At 41.2% G+C, this 18,711-nt stretch overlaps 1 protein-coding gene across 5 annotated transcripts in view; it reads right to left on the reverse strand.

Moving 5' to 3' along the window:
- Pde1c (phosphodiesterase 1C) overlaps nucleotides 1-18,711 on the reverse strand; it is a 413,422-nt gene that overhangs the window by 29,752 nt on the left and 364,959 nt on the right. Inside the window, exon 18 of one of the 5 annotated variants that reach the window (XM_028864094.2) lies at nucleotides 11,000-13,355. The exons of the other annotated variants lie outside the window; for them this stretch is intronic. Within the exon in view, the coding sequence (XP_028719927.1) occupies nucleotides 13,342-13,355 (14 nt within the window). The 3' untranslated portion in view covers nucleotides 11,000-13,341. Of the gene's footprint in view, nucleotides 1-10,999; nucleotides 13,356-18,711 lie in introns of those variants that run through there. 5 annotated transcript variants of the gene reach the window in all.

Consider the following 18,711-nt stretch of genomic DNA (forward strand, 5'->3'; position numbering starts at 1 on the left):
TCTTTCCACCTCCTGTTCTACATTGATCCCTTAAGGGGAGGGAGATGTGATAAAGACATCTCATTTAGGACTGAGTGCTCCAAAGTCTCTCACTCTGTGCATTGTCTAGTTATGGGTCTCTGTGTTAATTGCCATCTACTTCAAGATGCTTCTCTGATGAGGGTTGGATAATACAGTGAACAGTATTTTTACTGTTATTGAATTTAGCAGAATAATAGTAGTTAGGTTTTTATCCCCTAGGGCTCATGTCCTATCTAGTTTCAGATCCTTAGCTTTATTGAAAATGTCGGGTACTTGTTCCATCTTATGGGGTGAGCCTTAAATCCAATTTGAAAAGTGTCTGCTACTCCCATAACATTTATGCCACCATTGCACCAGTGGACATACCTTGCGGGCATGGCAGGGCAAGACAGTGCACAAATTCCTTCATCTTTTACTCTTGCTAAGTCCACTTCAGGTTTAACTAGAGTTTGACATTTTTGATGGAGAATCCCATGGGAAATTGCCCAGCTCTCTTCTAGAAACCCATGGTCAAAATGCCTCAGCTAACTTATCTTAGCTTCTATTAAATTGCCTACTTGTGCAAACCTCCCCCTTCAGTTACCTGCTTACCTTAGCTTCTGTTAAACTGCTTGCTTACACAAAACCTCCCCCTGTAGCTGCAGATTAAGATACCAGTATGTGGTTTTGTCTATTTTGCATAGCACCTTCCATCACTATGAGTGGCAGTCAGTAGAGGTAAGGCTTCCAGTTGATTATCAGCTTAATTTCTCCATTTTCTATGGTGTAAGTATGTGTTGTCTTCAGCAATAGGGTCTTACCATCAGGTTGTGGAGGACAGCCAACAGTTTTGACAATGACCTGTTATATTTGGGGGCACTATGAGATCATTTAAGCCAATAACTCAAATAATATAATCTATTCATGGTACTGGTGGTTTTATTTGTTAGCATATGATAGGTATTCTCTCCCCCATTATATTATGTGATGGAACAGCCCCAGGGTGTGGCTCATTTTGCTCAGCTCTGGACATCTCATCTCTCCCCTAGACTCTGCCTGATGGCAGCAGCTGGAGAAACTAGGAACTGAAAACTTGTTCAGCCCATTGTCTAGGTACCTTCGGAGAGCCTGACCTTCTATGATGGCCTCTCAGAGGCCACCTCTCTCCCACTAAGGTTACTGGTAGCTCCTGACAAGCAGCAAATATCCCTGGGCATGGCCAGATATGCTGTGTAATCCTTGAACCAGGGCAGCACACCCTAGACAAGGCTCAGCAGGAACCCTCACATCCACAGTGACAATAACAGACCCTGCACAGCAGGGAGAGGAAGGTGACGGCCAGGACCCAACCATACAAGTTTTTGAATGTGTAAGACTTTGGGACTTGGGATTTGGAAAGCAGTTGAATGCTGTAAGCGTGACTTCATGGGCCATCCTAGTAGAAGCTTGGAAGACAGTAGTGCTGACAGCAATGTGGATTGTGGAAGCTCAGCTCAAGAGGTTGCCTAGGGGAACAATATTAGTAACTGGACTAGAAACCATTCTTACAACATTTTGCCAAAGAATGTAGCTGTTCTCCACCCTTTTTCTAAAGATCTTCTGGGTGCTAAATTGAAGACTTTTGGATTAAGTTCCTTCCTCAGCAGAGGAGATTTCAAGACTGTCTATTATTCACTATGTCATATGGTTATTAATGATCACGCTTATGCAGGTCTACAATGAAAAAGAGCAAACAGGGGAAAAGGCAATATAAAATGCACAGTTTGAGGAGTAAAAGAACACCAGGAAATTTAGTGTTGGACATAAGTCTTGTGCTCAAAGAGACGAGAAATTTAAAGAAAGCCTGATGCCCTCAGGGCAAAATCCCTCTAAGCTAAGCTTCCAATTTGTAATTAAAGGAAAGCTTATACAACAAAGGGAAGTATCCCCAAATCAAAGTTTATACAAATATAACTTGGAAGTTCCACCCCAAGCAGACAGAACTTAGCATCTTTCAGCCCTGTGGTTCTGACATTAGAGTCAAGGGTAGCAGAGTAAAGAGTTTGTAGAATTTTCCTCTGCAGTTAAGGAAAGCAACTGACTGAGGCCAGGCTTGTGGCAGGAAGTCTCTTGCAGGGACTCTTGGAGAGGCCATTGTTTAAAGCTGTGAAAGTGAAGATTTGATTGTGTTGGAGACCCCAAGATGTTGAAGATGCCAGAGCTGTGGGGTGTCTGCTGAGAGCCTCAAACAGGGAGTGGACAGCAGTCCAAGAAAGTGAATTGTGTTGTAGTCAGCAGAGCTGGAAGGAGAGGGAGATCTAAGCCCTTTGACTTGAGGCTTTAGACTTTGGACTTTTAAATAGTCTTGAGACTGTGAAAGATGGGGGACTTTTGAAGTTGGACTAAACGCATTTTGTTTTCTGATATGGCTACAAGCCTGTGAGGCCCAGGGTATGAAATGTTACAGTTTAAATGAGGATAGCCCCATAGGTTCATAGATTTGAATGTTTGATTCCCTGTTGTTGCTCCATCAGGGACTCCGTATTCACTCTGTCAACCTTGGCGAGACTTAGGATCATAGGGCTATATGCAGAAATCTGAGCCCTTGTGGCAGTTTGAATGTAGCTGGCCCTCATAATCTCATAAGGAATGGCACTATTAGGAGGTGTGGCCTTATTCGAGTGGGTATGGCCTTATTAAAGGAAGTGTGTCACTGTGGGGGCAAGCTTTGAGGTCTCTTCTCAAGGTTCCCTCAGTGTGATCATCAGTTAACTTCCTGTTGCCTCTGAGTCAAGATATAGGACTCTCAGCTCCAGCACCACATCTGCCTGCATGCCACCATGCTCCCCGTCCTGATGATAATGGACGAAAGCACTGAAACTGTAAGAGAGCCACTTCAATTACATGTTTTTATTTATAACAGTTGCCGTGGTCATGGTGTTTCTTCACAGCAATAAAAGAAAAAACAAAAAACAAAACTAAAACCCTCACTAAGACAGCCCTTTAAGCAGGAATGCAATTTTGGCTGGCTGTGCTGGGCTTGGCACTTTGAGAGGAAATACTCAGTGCATATACTGTTTTGAGCTGTAAGGGGAGCCATCTTTCTTCTGAAACACCAATGTGCTTTGATCTCACAGATGACATGGGATTTTAAGTGATTTCTGCCCATATATATTCAGGTTTCCAAGAAACTCAGAGTGTGTGACTTATTGCTGGGAACTGGGGAGGCTCTTTGCTAAAATTTCCTGGGCTATTAGTTTTACTTTATGCCTCCACTTTTATTCTGACTTTTCTCTTTTCCCTGCCTCTGACCCTCTCTTTATGTACATGTATGTATGTGTGGAGGCCAGAGAACAGCCTTGGTTGTTATTCCTCAGTCACTGTCTACCTTGGCTTTAGAACTGAGTATCTCAATGGTGTGGAATTCATTGAGTAGGTATGGTGGTTTGAATAATAATAGTTCCCATAATTTCATATGTTTGAATGTTTGGTCCCCTGGTTAGTTGAACTGTTTGGGAAGGATTAGAAGCTATGGTCTTTTTGGAGTAGGTGTGGCCTTGTTACAGGAGGTGTGTCACTGGGAGTGAGTTTTGAGGTTTCAAAAGCCCACACCAGACCTGGCATCACTCTCTCTCCCTCTCTCTGCTTGCTGTTTGTATATGTACCAGCATATAAAACCCTCAGCTATGGCTCCAGCACCATGTCTGTCTGCTTCCTGCCATGATGGTCATGGACTCTACTACTCTCGGGAATAATAAGACCCAGATTAAATGCTTTCTTTTCTTTTCTTTTCTTTCTTTTTTTTTTTTTTAATATTTTTGGTTGTGAGCCTAGCCTTTAATGGCTGAGCCATCTCTCCAGCCCTATTTTCTTTTTTAAAAGTTATTTATTTACTTATTTATTTATTTATTTATTTATTTATTTATTCTGGAGCTGAGGACCGAACCCAGGGCCTTGTGCTTGCTAGGCAAGTGCTCTATCACTGAGCTAAATCTCCAACCCCAAATGCTTTATTTTCTAAGTGTTTCCTTATTCATGGTGTCTCCTCACATCAATAGAAGATCAAAACAGTAGGCTAGGCTGGCTGGCCAGCAAGTTCCAGAGTTCCACCTATCTTCACCTCTCAAGTGCTGGGTTTAAAAACACGTACCATACCACCTAGCTTTTCTTTAATGTGAGTTTTGGAAACCAAGCTCATGTTTTTATGTTCTCAGGATGAGTACTTTACCAACTGTGCCATCCATCTTCCCAGCATTTACTCTGCTTTCTTAATTTAAAGAGTATATTCAATTTATGAAACTTTAGAATTCTCAACTATTTTATAAGTGGGTAAGATATATCAAAGAATAAGCAAGTATATTGACACAAACTTTACTTCATTTTCCTCAACTATTACGCTTTGAAAACATCAATTTCAGGATACAATTTTGATAGTTATGTAAGAGTGCTTTGTAAACACTGAGGTGTAACAGTGTTCATTACCACTTGGTTTTTATTCTAAAGGAATGTGTGTGTGTGTGTGTGTGTGTGTGTGTGTGTGTGTGTGTGTGTGTAATAATGCAATGTACACATGCAATGGAAATATGTCATCTTCGGGAAATGGGAACTTCAAAGGCAGGAATTAAATTGTTCTTGATCTACAGTGAATGTTTAGAAAGTAAACAATATAATCAGTCAGCTCAGGGCAGAAATGTCACCAAGGCAGCTTATGTGACTGGTGTCTTTTGACAAACGAATGGCCCTCAAATATTTCAAATTAATATCCTTGGCTAGTTCAACCAAAATGCAATGAATTCAATTATTTAAGAGACTGGGAAGGGGGCAGAGATGGAGGTGACAGTCAAGGCTGCCACCCACAAAGTGAACACACACACCTAAAGCAGGACAGCCTGAGGTTAGTGAGAAACCCAAGTGATTCATGACTTACCTCAAACAACTCATTTTCTTTCTACAAAATAGGGTAGCATGGCCAAGCACAAGCCTGCTGTGAAAAGAATGATTTCAGAGCCCTGTGAGCCCAAATATCATCATTATGAACAGTATGATAATAGCAGTATTGTTGTAAATACAACCAGATGCCACAGGGCAGCATGGGTATGGAAAGGCCATGGTGGGAAAGGATGTTGACATAGTAGACATTTTAAATCAATTTGTTTTATTGTGTTATAAATGCCTGTCCTTATGATAGTCATAACTTTCTGGTCACTGGTGCTTAGTATATCTGCTGCCACCTTTGTGTTTCAGTCGGTTTATGGTAGCGGGCTGTTATCTCAGACAAATGATCACTCATGTCATTTTATATCCTAAAAGGGAGGGTATCAGGTTTTCCTCCTAGTTAAGGAATCACTGAAAGTTTGGAATATCTCAAGGGGTTGTCCTCTAGGTATAAATACCCAGAGCTCATACCTGCAGTGTTAAGTGGACTTTCTCCACAGCACACTGTCAGTTCTGTTTGCTCTGGTGAGACTTGATTGTCTGCTCACCACAAAGAACCAAAAATAAGAGCTTTTCACACATCAGCATTTTATGCTATTGAAATATAGCTCTTTAACATTTGAATGTTCTCTGACATTAGACATGCCCAGAATATTTAACAACCTTTGGCCCTATAACTGTACATTTAGCAAATTGTCCAGTGAAGATATTCCAAAGTGTGACAAAACCTAATATATGAACAGATTCATTTTTGTTATTTAAAATTAAAATGCTAAAATAAAAATATCTAACTTCATTGATCAATAGGAGAGAGGAAGTTAAGTAAGCTTTACTAGAACTGCAAGATGAAATGTATTATGCTTGCAATGAAATTATATTAATGAGGAGGTTTAAAAAACAGGAAAATGCTTACATGCCAATATTATATGAATGAGCCATAATAATTACTTAAGTACACTGTATGGCCTTAACTGTGTAAATATGCACAGTCAAAGACCTTAAGGAAACAGTGGAATACCGACAGTGATTAATTGTGGGCTGGTGTAGTACAAGTGACTTTAAGTTCTTATCAATGATCCGGTAACAGCAATTTTATTATAAAACAAGCAAATCCCACAGGGCAGAAGTGCATCACTAAAGGCTATAATTTAGAAGGCGTGTAGTAATCCAACAGAGTTATTGTGCAAGAATAATATGCCAAGTTACACTGAGTAGTAATTGTGTGGTACACTTCATCACCACAAGGGGGTGCCTCTTAGTGGCCACTTTGAAGTTAGCAGCTGGGTACAGATCTTATATGATAGTAAGTGGTTTCTGTCCTCAAAGACAAGGATAATGACCAGACTAATGCTAGTCTATTCTGAAGAGCAGGAAAACATTTTCAAGGATGGAGAAAGAAAATACAGTTTAGAATTTGAAAGTTGGCACCCAGGAATATTGTACTCAGTGAAAAATAACTTGGAAGCCAGCCTAACTCCAAGAACCTTAGCTTCTGATAATCCATTTAACACAACCTTCAGCCCACAACAACTACACAAACACAGTCATGCTCTGTGAATACCCACCACTGAGCAGTACAAGTAGCTGCCACTTGAGCTCTGCCCAGGATTCAGGAGTGCTAGAGGGGAGAGCGTGTTCTGGCAGCCCTAAATCTGGCATAAAACGTGGACCACAACAACCAACAATTACAAGAAAAAAGCAGCCTTTTTATTTTCTCAAATTCCAATTAAGAGGTTAAGTCATGTTTTTATTTGACAATTAGAAGAACATACAATTACTTATTTATTACTAGATGCTAGAGGGAATTAGACATGAAGAATTATCAGGCTCTCTGTGCAATAAAGATTTACAATAAACAGATTTGTAATGTTTTTAACAGCAGTTTGGCACTCTCTGTTTTACATGAATCCCATGCTTGGATTTTGCATTTGGAGGTGTGATGTGACAGTGTGTGAACAACTTTGAGCAGGAAGCAGCAGCACCATAGGGACCAGGATGCTCTTTCTTAGAGTGGATGGTCCTCCCCGTGCCCTGTGATACAGAAATGCAAGCTTAAACCCGCATTGTGTCTGACTGAGACTCACTCACATCAGGGAGGTACATGATACTGTGCCACCAAGTAAAGACAAGCCATTCTCTTCTCTGTCTTCTTTTTGGAAAGACATCTGCAGTATACAATCATAGGTTTCTTTATTTGTTTGTTTGTTTGTTTGATTTTTGTTTTTCGAGACAGGGTTTCTCTGTGTAGTTTTGGTGCCTATTCTGGATCTCGCTCTGTAGACCAGGCTGGCCTTGAACTCACAGAGATCCGCCTGGCTCTGCCTCCCAAGTGCTGGGATTAAAGGCATGCACCACCACCACCACCACCACCACCACCACCACCACCACCCGGCAACCATAGGTTTCTTAACTTCCCCCAACAACTATGACCTGGGGAAAAGTCTGGAAGACTGGCTGACCGCCTTCTTCAGAGTTCTGCGAAGTGTTTTGGATACTGTTTCAGACACTCCCCACACACCTAGCTCTCTGGATCTGAACAGCAGCAAAGTCTAAGGCTTAGGATCTTCACTTTCCATTCCCACACAGCCAGGACCAGGGGAGCTCCCTACAAGGAATAAGTCTATAGACTCATGGTAAAAACTTCACACCCAGAGGGAAAAAAAACCCTGTGACAGGAAAAAAAAAAAAAAAAAGAATTGTCCCACAGTCAAGGAAGACAATGACATTGTATTACCCTAGAAGTGCTTCACCTTGTTTTGAATCCTTTCCTCCATTTAAACCCCCCTTTCCTTGCTTCTCTTCACCAATCTACCCCTTACTCCCCACCGACTGACCTCTGCCTTGCCTTTAACATAGAACACTTCCTCACTCGGATTACACTGGAAATATGCCTCACCCCCACCCCCCACTATTTGGTGTTTCTGTGTGCTCTAATGATACTGCAAGTAGAATGGCTTATGTGGGCAGAATCAACTAAAGAGACTCAGGAAATGCCAGAAAATGAGAGACAAGAAAGGAACCACCAAGGGGAGGGCATGAAGCAGGGCGAGGATACTTCAAAAGTGGTGCAGGGCGGGGTGTGTGTCGCTGTACAGGGTGCACAAGAGCTGATAAAACCCTAGCCATGATCTACAAATGAAAATAGCAAAAATATTTCAAATTTTTACAGCATATAAAATTGTATAAAATATCATAGAAGCAAGGGGCGGGGAAGGAAAGTCATTCTCTACAGTCTGTTTCTAGAGTCCATCACTGGATGATATGTATGGCTGTAGATTTTCACTGTATATGTAAGTTATATATATTAACCTGTGATTACTTTTATACCATCACACATATCACACATATACCTCTTTGAAGACAAGAGTAGCAGTATACAAAGCCCCCTCCCTAGGATAGAGCACACAAGAGGAGCAAAGGTAAGCAAGGTTGTGCTACCTGAGCACTTGTTTAAAAGCCATTCCAGTCACAGAGCTCTCGTGAGCTTGCCCATGAGTGCTTTGCGAGCATAGACATCAGCTCCTGTGAAGAACGCATGTGGGAGTCTCAGAGTCTCAAAGCTGACCACTCCAGGAAAGACATCCCATAGTGACACTGACTGAACTGTTACAGCCAACAATTACCCAGAAGGTAGAGGAATCCCCAGGAGAAGCTGGACAAGTGCACCCTGGGTGAGCTGATAGGTCCCACCATTCCCACTGCTCTGGCTCTGCCATGGCCACTGAGTTCCAGAACAAGTGTCTCAAGGAATCCTGCTATTGCCAGTATTAACCCGCTTTCACTTGAACAGAAGCCAGAAATAATGGTAATTCATCTCTAATATAGGTGCCAGTATTTTAAATGAAAATGGGAAGGGGGGATGATATAAGAAGGTAATTAGGACTTAATCTTTAAAGCTGACCATGAACTTTTCAGTCCAGGTCTCCCACTGCCCCTCACCACTGCTTCCTGTGAAAACAAGTTCTTATAGGTAGCAGTTCTTGCTCATCACTGGCGTTCTCCAGGAGAACATCTTCCACTTACAAACATCCAACGAGAACCTCCCATTTTCTAACCTCACTAGACTCACGGTTGTTAACAATCTAGCCAAATCTGTAGATGGCCCTGGTTACATCCAGACTCCAGTGCCACCTCTGTGCCTCCCAGTGTCTCTGGTTTCACAGGAGCATTTGTTGCTGCCCATTACTGGCTTCTCATTATGCTGACTTTCTCAGTGATAATGAGGCCTTTAATCACGGGTTGCTGTTGATGAATTACAAGTATAATTTCCCATTTGTTCGAGAATAAGAACCAATATAACACCATTATTGAAACATTATGTTCTGTAGCACTCGGCTCCACTGCAGCTTGGCTCTGTGCCCACCACACTGGCAGAGTAGACCGTGCAGTGGTTTCTCATGCTGAATGGATAGTATTTCCTATTTGCTCCAAGAAAGTCCAAATTTCAGCCTGGGTTCTAAGCAGAGTCATGAGTGTTTCAGGTAGGTCAGTGCCATCATCCTCGGCTCATCATTCTCAGAAGAACTTCATTTCATTAATTATACTTATTTATTTTTGTTCCTTCTCAAATTTAAAGGCCACAGGAACTATTTTAATCTATTTTCATGTACTTGTTGGCTTTAACAATTTCCCCCAATAGCCTGATGTTTCCTCTCCCTTGTGATAACTAGGTATATTAGTGTAACTAGAGTATGTCTGCTTTTACCCAGAATGCAGGTCTCCTGAATGCAGCCATGTGGATGACAAGATGCTGAATACATGGTGAAGGAAATTTGAACTTTGCATTGAAAGGGAATGGTATAATCCCACCTGAAAGTTCTGCTCATGCTTCCTGAGTGTTGGCTGGGTGCTAGGCACTGTGACAGACCAGGATTGTAAGTCATGCAGTGAGGGGGGCAGGATCTCAAAGTTAGAATGAAGTGTCTGACTGGAAGAAAAGGAACTCCTCTGACCTCCTTTATTTGGAAAATTATGCTACACTCAGACTTCCAATCCTGGAATCTTCTCTGTCTCATTACAAGAAATGATTTTCTGCTTTTTTATTAATTGGTTTCCTCACCCTCAGTGAAAGAACATTACAAAATGTTTTCTCATTATCAAAATCTCTACTTTGACATTAACAAAAAATGGAAGAAAATATACATTAGCTCTCTAACCATCCATCTACCTACCTACTCCATCTATGTCGATCTATGGAAAAGTGACCTGTGAGATAAGAGAGAGCTCCCAGCTCCTGTAATGCAGAGTGCAAAATAGTCTCCCCTTTCTCTCTCTCTCTCTCTCTCTCTCTCTCTCTCTCTCTCTCTCTCTCTCTCTCTCTCTCTCTCTCTCTCTCTCTCTCTCCCTCTCTCTCATTTTATGGTAATAGTACCATTTCCTTCTCATTTTTATACTTTCTGGAGGTGGAAAACAGAATGTCTGAGATTCTGCACGTGAGATGAATCCATAACACTAGGTTGTCTTTGGCTTTGGTATTTAGCATGACTTTAGTGGTTAAGGGTATGAGTGTGTAGAATCTTCTCAGATGGTTTTCATAGTTTTTAGAAAACCCCGAGAACAAAATGGCCTGTGGAAGAAAGTGCATTAATGGTTTAAAAATGCATCTTTTAACTGCTGCCATAAGCTATTAGGACTCACAGACTAGGAAAGGCAGCTAAGAGTAAGAAATAAAATACTGAATTCTGTGAGGATCAGTTACTCTCCCCTACGATCAGCCCCCCCACAGTGGCACAGCTTGGATATAGGCTTGTTTGGTGATGTGAAGATGCAGCTCAAGTGTTGGCTCCAGTTATCATGTTACACCCAGGAACAGGAAAGGCTTGTGTTTTGTTATAATACTAATGAGCATGAGGCCACTGCTGTGTCCACAGTTTCTCATTGCAACTCTGGTGTGCAAGGCTGTGCTGTGTGCATAAGCCAGAGCCAGATGAGTGATGGGGGCAGTGGGATAATGCTGGTGGAATGTTGATGCTAAACTCGAAAGAAGCCTTTTCAAGAAAAGTAAAACCCACAAAAAAACATGCTACGGCTTTGTAATTAGTATTTCTTCCTCTGGATTCTGACCTGGAATAACTATTCTACTGTGTTATTGGGTCTAGGATCAGTTCAGAGCACAGTAATGTGTTTTGCATGTTTTTAAACAAATGACTCTGTGTTTTTATTCAATGTGCCTTAACACTTGAGAAATTAAAAAGTAAGACTATGTTAGCAGAGCTTTTGTACCACCTGAGTGTTCTAAACAAAGTATAACGGCATGAAGCTCTCCTCCCAGTCCTTTTCAACTGATCAATGGCTAACAGCAAATTTAAAATATTTCTATCTCCATTGGTTCTAGAAAAAATGGCTATATTCCTATTTCTTTTTCCAATATTGTTTAGTGTTGTTTTCTAGGTTTAAAAAAATGAAGCAGTGGGCATCAGTATCAACTGCCCAAGTGCTTCACATACAAAAAATACAGAATAGATGTGAGGTAAAAGGCCCATATTCCAGAGACATAAACTGGCATGTACTTGATTGTGTTTAACTGACATATATAATCATTCTACCTTCAAGAACACAGTTTGCAATCTGATGACCCTTGGACTGCATGCAGCTCATAAGCACATTTTGTTTGACTGGGACAGTATAAGCATCTGAGTTAGATGCCAATGTTTAAAACCTGAAATCTCCATTCTTACACAGTACAAACATAGCCCATCATAATGAGCTGCTGCCTTCTTATGACAGCATCTACCTCACCGGTCCTCATACCCAGCCTCACTCATCCCTGACCATCCATGCTTTTCCTCAACAGCCACCCTCAGCAATTCCCCAAGATTCTCACTCTTCCTTACTGTCTCCCTGATATCAAAGCCTATCAAATTGCCTCGTATTGCAATAATTACACATTACATGGCTTGTTCTATTCATACACCCGATCCTTTATGTTCCCAAGTCATTTAAATATCAAATCTCATGATGTACGGTTAGGAAAGCAGGCAGAGCAATGGAGAAGTATTGGTGTTGTGATGAGGCCAAATGTGGAACAAACAGAGAAAAGCTGTGTCAGCATCAGGTACTCTGTGTTCCAGGCAACAACTTTCTTCACATCTTCCTGCTGAAACCTGTTTCTATGAGCCAAGAGGTCATAAGGAACACATACAGTCTTCTCTAACTGCTGAAGAAATACCAATAACTTCTTCCTGCAATACAGATACTTTAAAATATCTGTCTCTATACTTTAATTTAGAAATGAAATCTATAGAATTCATTCAAGCCCATTACCTAGCTCACTTTCTTCCTGTCATTTATTCTATATGACATGTTTTACTTTCAGAAGGGACCTAAAACTAAGTAATAAAAAAACCATTCATGTCCAAATCACAGTGTGGGAGAGAAAAATCCCATTTTCTTTGCACTCCACTGAATTCCGTTTTGTTTGGCTACAGGATAATCTATTTTTATTCCCTTTCTCTGCCATATCTATTATCCTTATTGTCTATTTGTGCTATTAATCAACTTCTTCATGGTGTTAAAATCTCACTAAAATGAAAATTATTATCTGACATATCTCTCTGATTCTGTGTCCCTTATCACTTCCCTTTCTAAAAGGTTTATAAAGTAATGAAGTCAACTTACAGATACCCAAAAGAAGAGGACCAGGAAGTGGTTAACATTTCAGTGACCTCTTCGTGATGAAAGGTACCCAGTGAAAATACTGGGGAACCCACTGACAGTGTGGTCATCAGCTAACACATTAAGGTTTATATTCATGAATTTACAGATAATAAATTAAGCATCAAATACATATACCTATAAGATAATCTCCTCTTAAAAGACAAACGATTTCATATTATACAAATGGAAAAAAAACCATAAAAACAAATTTTAAACCTTAAAATAAACTGACAAAGTGAACGTTATCAACTGGAAAAAAAAGAACCAGAGATTGGCATTTCATTTTAGCTGTGATGAAGGCCAGCCTGGCTATAGTCACCATCATGAGCCAGTATGCAGGGCCACCTCTAAGTTAACAGCACTAACAAAATCAAAAATTGCAGTCACTGTGTGAGGGGCTTTTCCAGGCCTCATTCAGCACATCCAGGACGTCGGTTTTTCACCAGGCTCGACAGGTGCTGTGAAAGCCAAATTATTGAAAAATGGTCTTTCGTGTTTGATTGCTGCTTCGGGAGCGGGGCAAAACAAAACAAAACAAACCTCCAATGGGGTTCGTGTGATCAGGCGGGGGAATCCCCCATAATTCTAAGACCACAAGCCAACCCCGAGAGGCCCCTGGGAGGAGACAGCGTGAGGGAAGGCCAAATGTGGGCCGTGGTTTTGAAAGCTGTACGCCTTCCCACACATGGGTCTTTGAGGAAGAAGGAGAATGAAGAAGCTCAGCTAAAATGGCGCGAGACACTGGCAGCCTCAGTCTACGTGAGGTCTTTGCTACTCTTCGGGATCTGAAAGAAAGAGAAAAAGAAAGGCGTCAATGCTGCCTTCCCTCCCCTCCACCCTCACGCCTCCAGAGGAGGAACGCTGCGGGCAAAAAGTCAAGAAGTGCAGTGGAACACTCCAGACTGGTTGTGGCAGGAAACCAATTGGGAGCCAGGAGACCTCCTCTCCCCAAAACAAGATTCGTTCTATTCGCAAGGAAAATCTCAGCGGAAAACCTTAAGCACGGACACGCGTACAGACAGACATAAGGGCTCTTTAAACTGAGTCTATAGGCATTCAGCTCCAGCAATGTGCTTAATAAGCCACTTTATTTTGTAACCGATAGGGACAGTGGCTGATAGTCTGACCCATGAATGTCAAGGGTCAGTGGAATCGGAAGAAATCAGATCAGTCTAATCTTGTTTCCATGCAAAGAAAAACTTGCCCAGAATGTTTGCCCCATTTACAGAAGCCTCCTAAAGACATTCTAGACAAGACGTTCCCCAGCCCAAATCATCATGCAAATGGATCCAGAGTAAAAGCCGAGGAAGAAAACATAGACGGAAACAGTATTAAATTAGTGGAAATACACAATATTGGGATTTTTTTTTCACCCAGTGAACTCTATTCCATGTAACCTCATGGGTCTGGGGGGGAATTTAGAGCAATACTATCGCCTGCAAGGCTGGCCGGCAATGGTGTTTCATCCTTCCCTGTGTGAAAAGCTCCCTTCTGTGCAGAGCCCCAAAGGAATGACAGTACAGAGTTCTGGTCTTCAGGAAGGGTAACAGCCTCATGGACAGAAGGCTTTGGAGGCATCTTAGGACAAGGTAAGCTTCCCCTTCAACTCTAAGAATCCTCTCCTAAATAAGACTTAGCCAAAATTAGGCAGAAAACTAGTTAGGAGCTAGGAGAGCCCCTTCTGTCTATAGTAATTACAGCCAATTCTCAGTTTTCCAGGGGCCATTGATCCAGACCTCCCGCTGCTCCTCTCTATTTGGGGCTTGGTGCTTGCTATGTTTACCCTCCATTAGCAACTGCACCCATTTGGGAGAAATAATAGAAGAAAGAAAATCTTGGGCCAGTCGCTTGCTCTCCTATATTGGTAGTGCTGAAGACTTGGCAGGAAGGGAAGGAGGCAGGACAGTGGCTCACACTGAGGAACAGAATTTTCCCTTGGCCGATACAGTTCGGTCCACAAGGGAATTGAGAGCTGGATCTCTGTTCTTAGCGCTCAGGCCCTGCCATTATCAGCTTAAGGTTAGACATAATGAGACTCCTTGTAGATGGCCTTCATTGCACTCAGGACATTCACATGTATCCCTGGGCCCTTGCCTGCAAAATCCAGTTTTGTTATGATAGATGGCATAAGGTTGAACTAGAGGGTATGTTGTTGTTTTGTTTTGTTTTGTTTAAATAAGACATGTTGGTTCAAAGGAAGCTGGCTGAAATTTGCTTGAAAGCATCATCATTAAACCTGGTTAGCCAACAAGGACTGTGACAGCTTCCTGCTATCCTGGGTAGCCTGGGTTATTATCAGTGGTCTACTATCCAGACTTGTTCCAGAGATGGAATTCAGAGTCTTGGAGGAATTTAAAGGCCAGGAGGAGAAGACCTTCCCATCTTTCTAATCATTGCTTAAATGTAAGACAGAGGAATGAATGTTCCCTCTGGCTTTGGACCTCCAGCCTCCTCTACTTTTCGGCCAACATACAGTAAAGAAAGTTTGTGTGTTTAATCTATGTGTGAGTTCATTATCATTCTATGAAATCAACAGCAAAAGACCAAGAGGTTACAGACCCCTGGCCATCATCCCAGCCTCTGCAAACACATGCTTGCTTAGGGTAATTTCTGTTTAAGGTGCTGTACCATACGATGTCCATTTCTATAGCTACTCAGAGAGGATGGTGTTCTCTGACAAACCTGACTCTTTGAGAGGAGGAAACTGTCTATATTTTTAACATTTCTTGAGTGTGGAGCAATGCTTGGAACATAGCGCATAGTCAGTAAGTAACTTCTTAGTTGAAAGGAAGTGAACTCAATAAGTGTAAGGCAGATTATATGGAAAAGGTAGAATGATTAAAAACTATTTCTGCCCACCCTTTTGTCCTTTACTGCATGATATACAAAACATGATGTGGTATGGCAAAATTTTATATTCGCTATATAGAAGTCTCATTTGGATGACTGTCTGTGCAACTAATCTCTGGAAAAGGGACAGCTGCCACACTGCCATTCTTGCCCTGCTTTGTCAATCACGCCGGAGCCTCTCCTCACTCTACTTCCTGTGTGTGTTTATGCATTTTAGATTTGTGTATTGGTTTTTCAGCTTAAACTGAAATTGAGCAAACGTCAGCAAGACTAGAGAGTGTGTGAAGATGAAGACCCTGAAGACAAATTATAAGAGAGGCTGCTATACTGCATTGTATTTATGATCGTGGCTTTAAATTTCATTGATTCTAAATCCATAGTTGACTCTGAAGACCACAAAAATGTTGTTAAATTCACTTGCTTTGAAAGGAATAATTCATAAACTAACATGGAAATTAGGCCCATTAAGGATGATTAGAGAAAATATTTAGGCAAGTGTTCCCTACCTGCTCCTTGAGCTAAGGCTTTTTCCATCTGACAAGGGGGAGCTTGGCTAGCTTTGAATCCTGAAGCAAAACATGCCACACAAGAATCTACATAAGCATTATTTGCTTCATGGCGGTAGATAATGATATCTCAGAAACTTCACTTACAGAAATTGGAGATGGTTTTAAAACAGAGTATCCTTGCTTACTCTGCCTTTCCCATACCATCCTGCAGGCAAGAGGTGCTCAGTGTGGTTCTTACAGCCATCTAGATTAAAGGTCATGCTTTTAAGAAATGGTAAAAGTTCAAGTGTGTATGATATAGCTTCTAAAATGTGTTTGTCATTCATATTGTTTAGGTCATCAGCAGAGCCTCAAGCAGGCAGATACCATAAGAGTCTGGCCCTGGCATGACTCTAAGCATAACTCATTGTAAACATACTTCTTGTTCATTTTTCTTGGGTTTGGATTCTTCTTTTTAATGCCCTGATTCAACCACTTCTCAGATTCAAAGAAGTAATCCAGCTTGCCTGAGGACAGAACAGTGCCCAAGTCCAGATTTTCAAGTAGAAAAATACCATGGCTGCCTCCATATGGAATCAACAAAAATATCAAAGCTATATAGCGGGTGACTCAAAAATCTGCAAAACGTTAAATAGGAAAAAAAAATAGAGAGGATAAACTGCAAAACAAAACCTAATTTTAATTGCCAATTAGAATTTTTCTGGGATATTAATAAGCATTTGTTTTATATTTTAATAATAAGAAAATTAATAAATTTTCTTATAAAGTAAATAAGAGATATTTATTAGATTCTATCCAGGTGTAGATTTCACTGTTCTGGTCTCAGACTATGGCAGCTGTTTTAAAGGGTTATTTTCAATGTGTACATTTTCTCTTACACCCCTAATAAAAGCTAAGATTGTAGAAGAATTATTCTAAGTTAATTCAAGTGCATCCACTATCAGCGTCATACCACTGTTCAAACAAAATGCTCTGATCACATATCCTAGCAGAGCTAGTCAGACAAATGGATGGATGGATCAATAGATGATAGAGAAAGACACAGACAGATAGATAGATGATAGATGAATGTGGGACTATAACCCCTAAAAGGCTCGCCTATGCCATTGTCCCGCAGGATGCCCCCATCTGACCCCAAACACAGTAAGATGCTGTAGTTCATACTCATGGCAGGCTCTTGGGTCTCACGCTTGCCCTCACTTCATCTTTCTTTTTAATCCATGTCACACCACTGTAAATAGTGGTGGTGCTCCTCTTTCCTTCCCCTTCGCTGTGTTCACTCCTCTGTGTAGCATGTTCTTTCCCATAGGATTCCATGTGTCTCTCTGCTTTCACTCTCTGTTTTAAGTAAAATGCCACCTTTCCAAATGCCAGGGCCTCAGGCACCCCTGCCAAGCCAGTAAGCCCTGCAGTGTCCTGCATCCATACTAGTGTGGCACAATCTCTGCACAAGATAGCTTGTGCTGTCTTTGGATTTGAGAAGCCAAGAAGAAACTAGAACCACAAAGACTAAGAAAGCCCTCCTAAACAAGTCTGTGAGACACAGAATCCTGACCTGAAACAGCCTGACTGCCCTCCATGATTTCCTCAGACTTATTAGTTCAGGAAATCACTGGATGCTTCAGCATGGGTAGAAGAATAAGAGAATGAATCTGATGCTCTCCTGATGGTTCCAAGGTACAGAATAAAAATAGCATATATTGTAGTGATCTAATGTTTAGAAACACATGTGCCCTCACTGAGATATCAGGGACTCCCTTCCTATGAGAGCTCTAAGATAAATACTGGGCTTGGTTATTTGACACAGGTCTTGAGAATGTGGGTATCTAGTCAAGACATGGCATTAAAAATGTAGACAGCCTGGGTCAGTATATGTTATTTCAAAAGAGGCTATTGTTCTAAAGGATTTAATAAAATCAGTAGAGTTTCTCTGGGAAGATGCACTGTTACTTTCGTTTCTCTAATTGTTTACACAGAATCTGACAAAATGTACTTTGGGGGGGACAAATGAATATGTAATTGTTATTACTATTTTATTCTTACATGTTCTGGATACCAATATTAATTTAAAAAGAAAAGAAAAATCGCTTTTCCATTAACATTTTATCTTCCCACTCCTGCCCACTGCCACCTACAGATGCAGAAGTTCAGATTGGAACCTACAGCTTAGGAACCCTCTTTTTTCACCAGCCACCTCTGCCTGGTAAGTTGCTTCCTCCAGCCTCAGTGAAGTCTTACAAGTAGATTGAATTGGGAAGAAGATAGAATATCAGACACAAAGGCAGAGCTGAAGACCTAGACCAAGTCAGTGAAGAATGTGAATGAAAATTAGAAAGCACAGGAAAGAAACCTGTGGGAAATGTGGGCCATGAAGACCAAATCTTCAAATTATAGGCATAGATGAGAGAGAAGAATCCCAAGACAATGTCATAGACCAGATCTTTAACAAGAAACTTCCCAGACTAAAGAATTCTATGCTAATACAGACAGAAGAAGCACACAGAACCATAACTAGAGAACACTAAAAAAGAAACTCTACAAGGCATATCATAGTTTAAAAAACCTAAATATACAGAACAAAGAGAAATTACTGGATGCTGCACAAGAAAAAAACACAAGTCACATCTCAGGGAAAACCCACCAGAATCGTGATTGATTTCTCAGTGGAGACTTTGAAAGCCAGAAGAGCCTGGAGCAATGCACTTCATGTTCTACAAGATTTGGGCTCCCAACCTAAACTACTGTATCCAGAAAAACTATCTGCCACAGTTGAAAAAAAAAT

This window comes from Peromyscus leucopus, chromosome 3, assembly GCF_004664715.2.
Source record: "Peromyscus leucopus breed LL Stock chromosome 3, UCI_PerLeu_2.1, whole genome shotgun sequence".
In the NCBI taxonomy this organism is placed as follows: Eukaryota; Metazoa; Chordata; class Mammalia; order Rodentia; family Cricetidae; genus Peromyscus; species Peromyscus leucopus.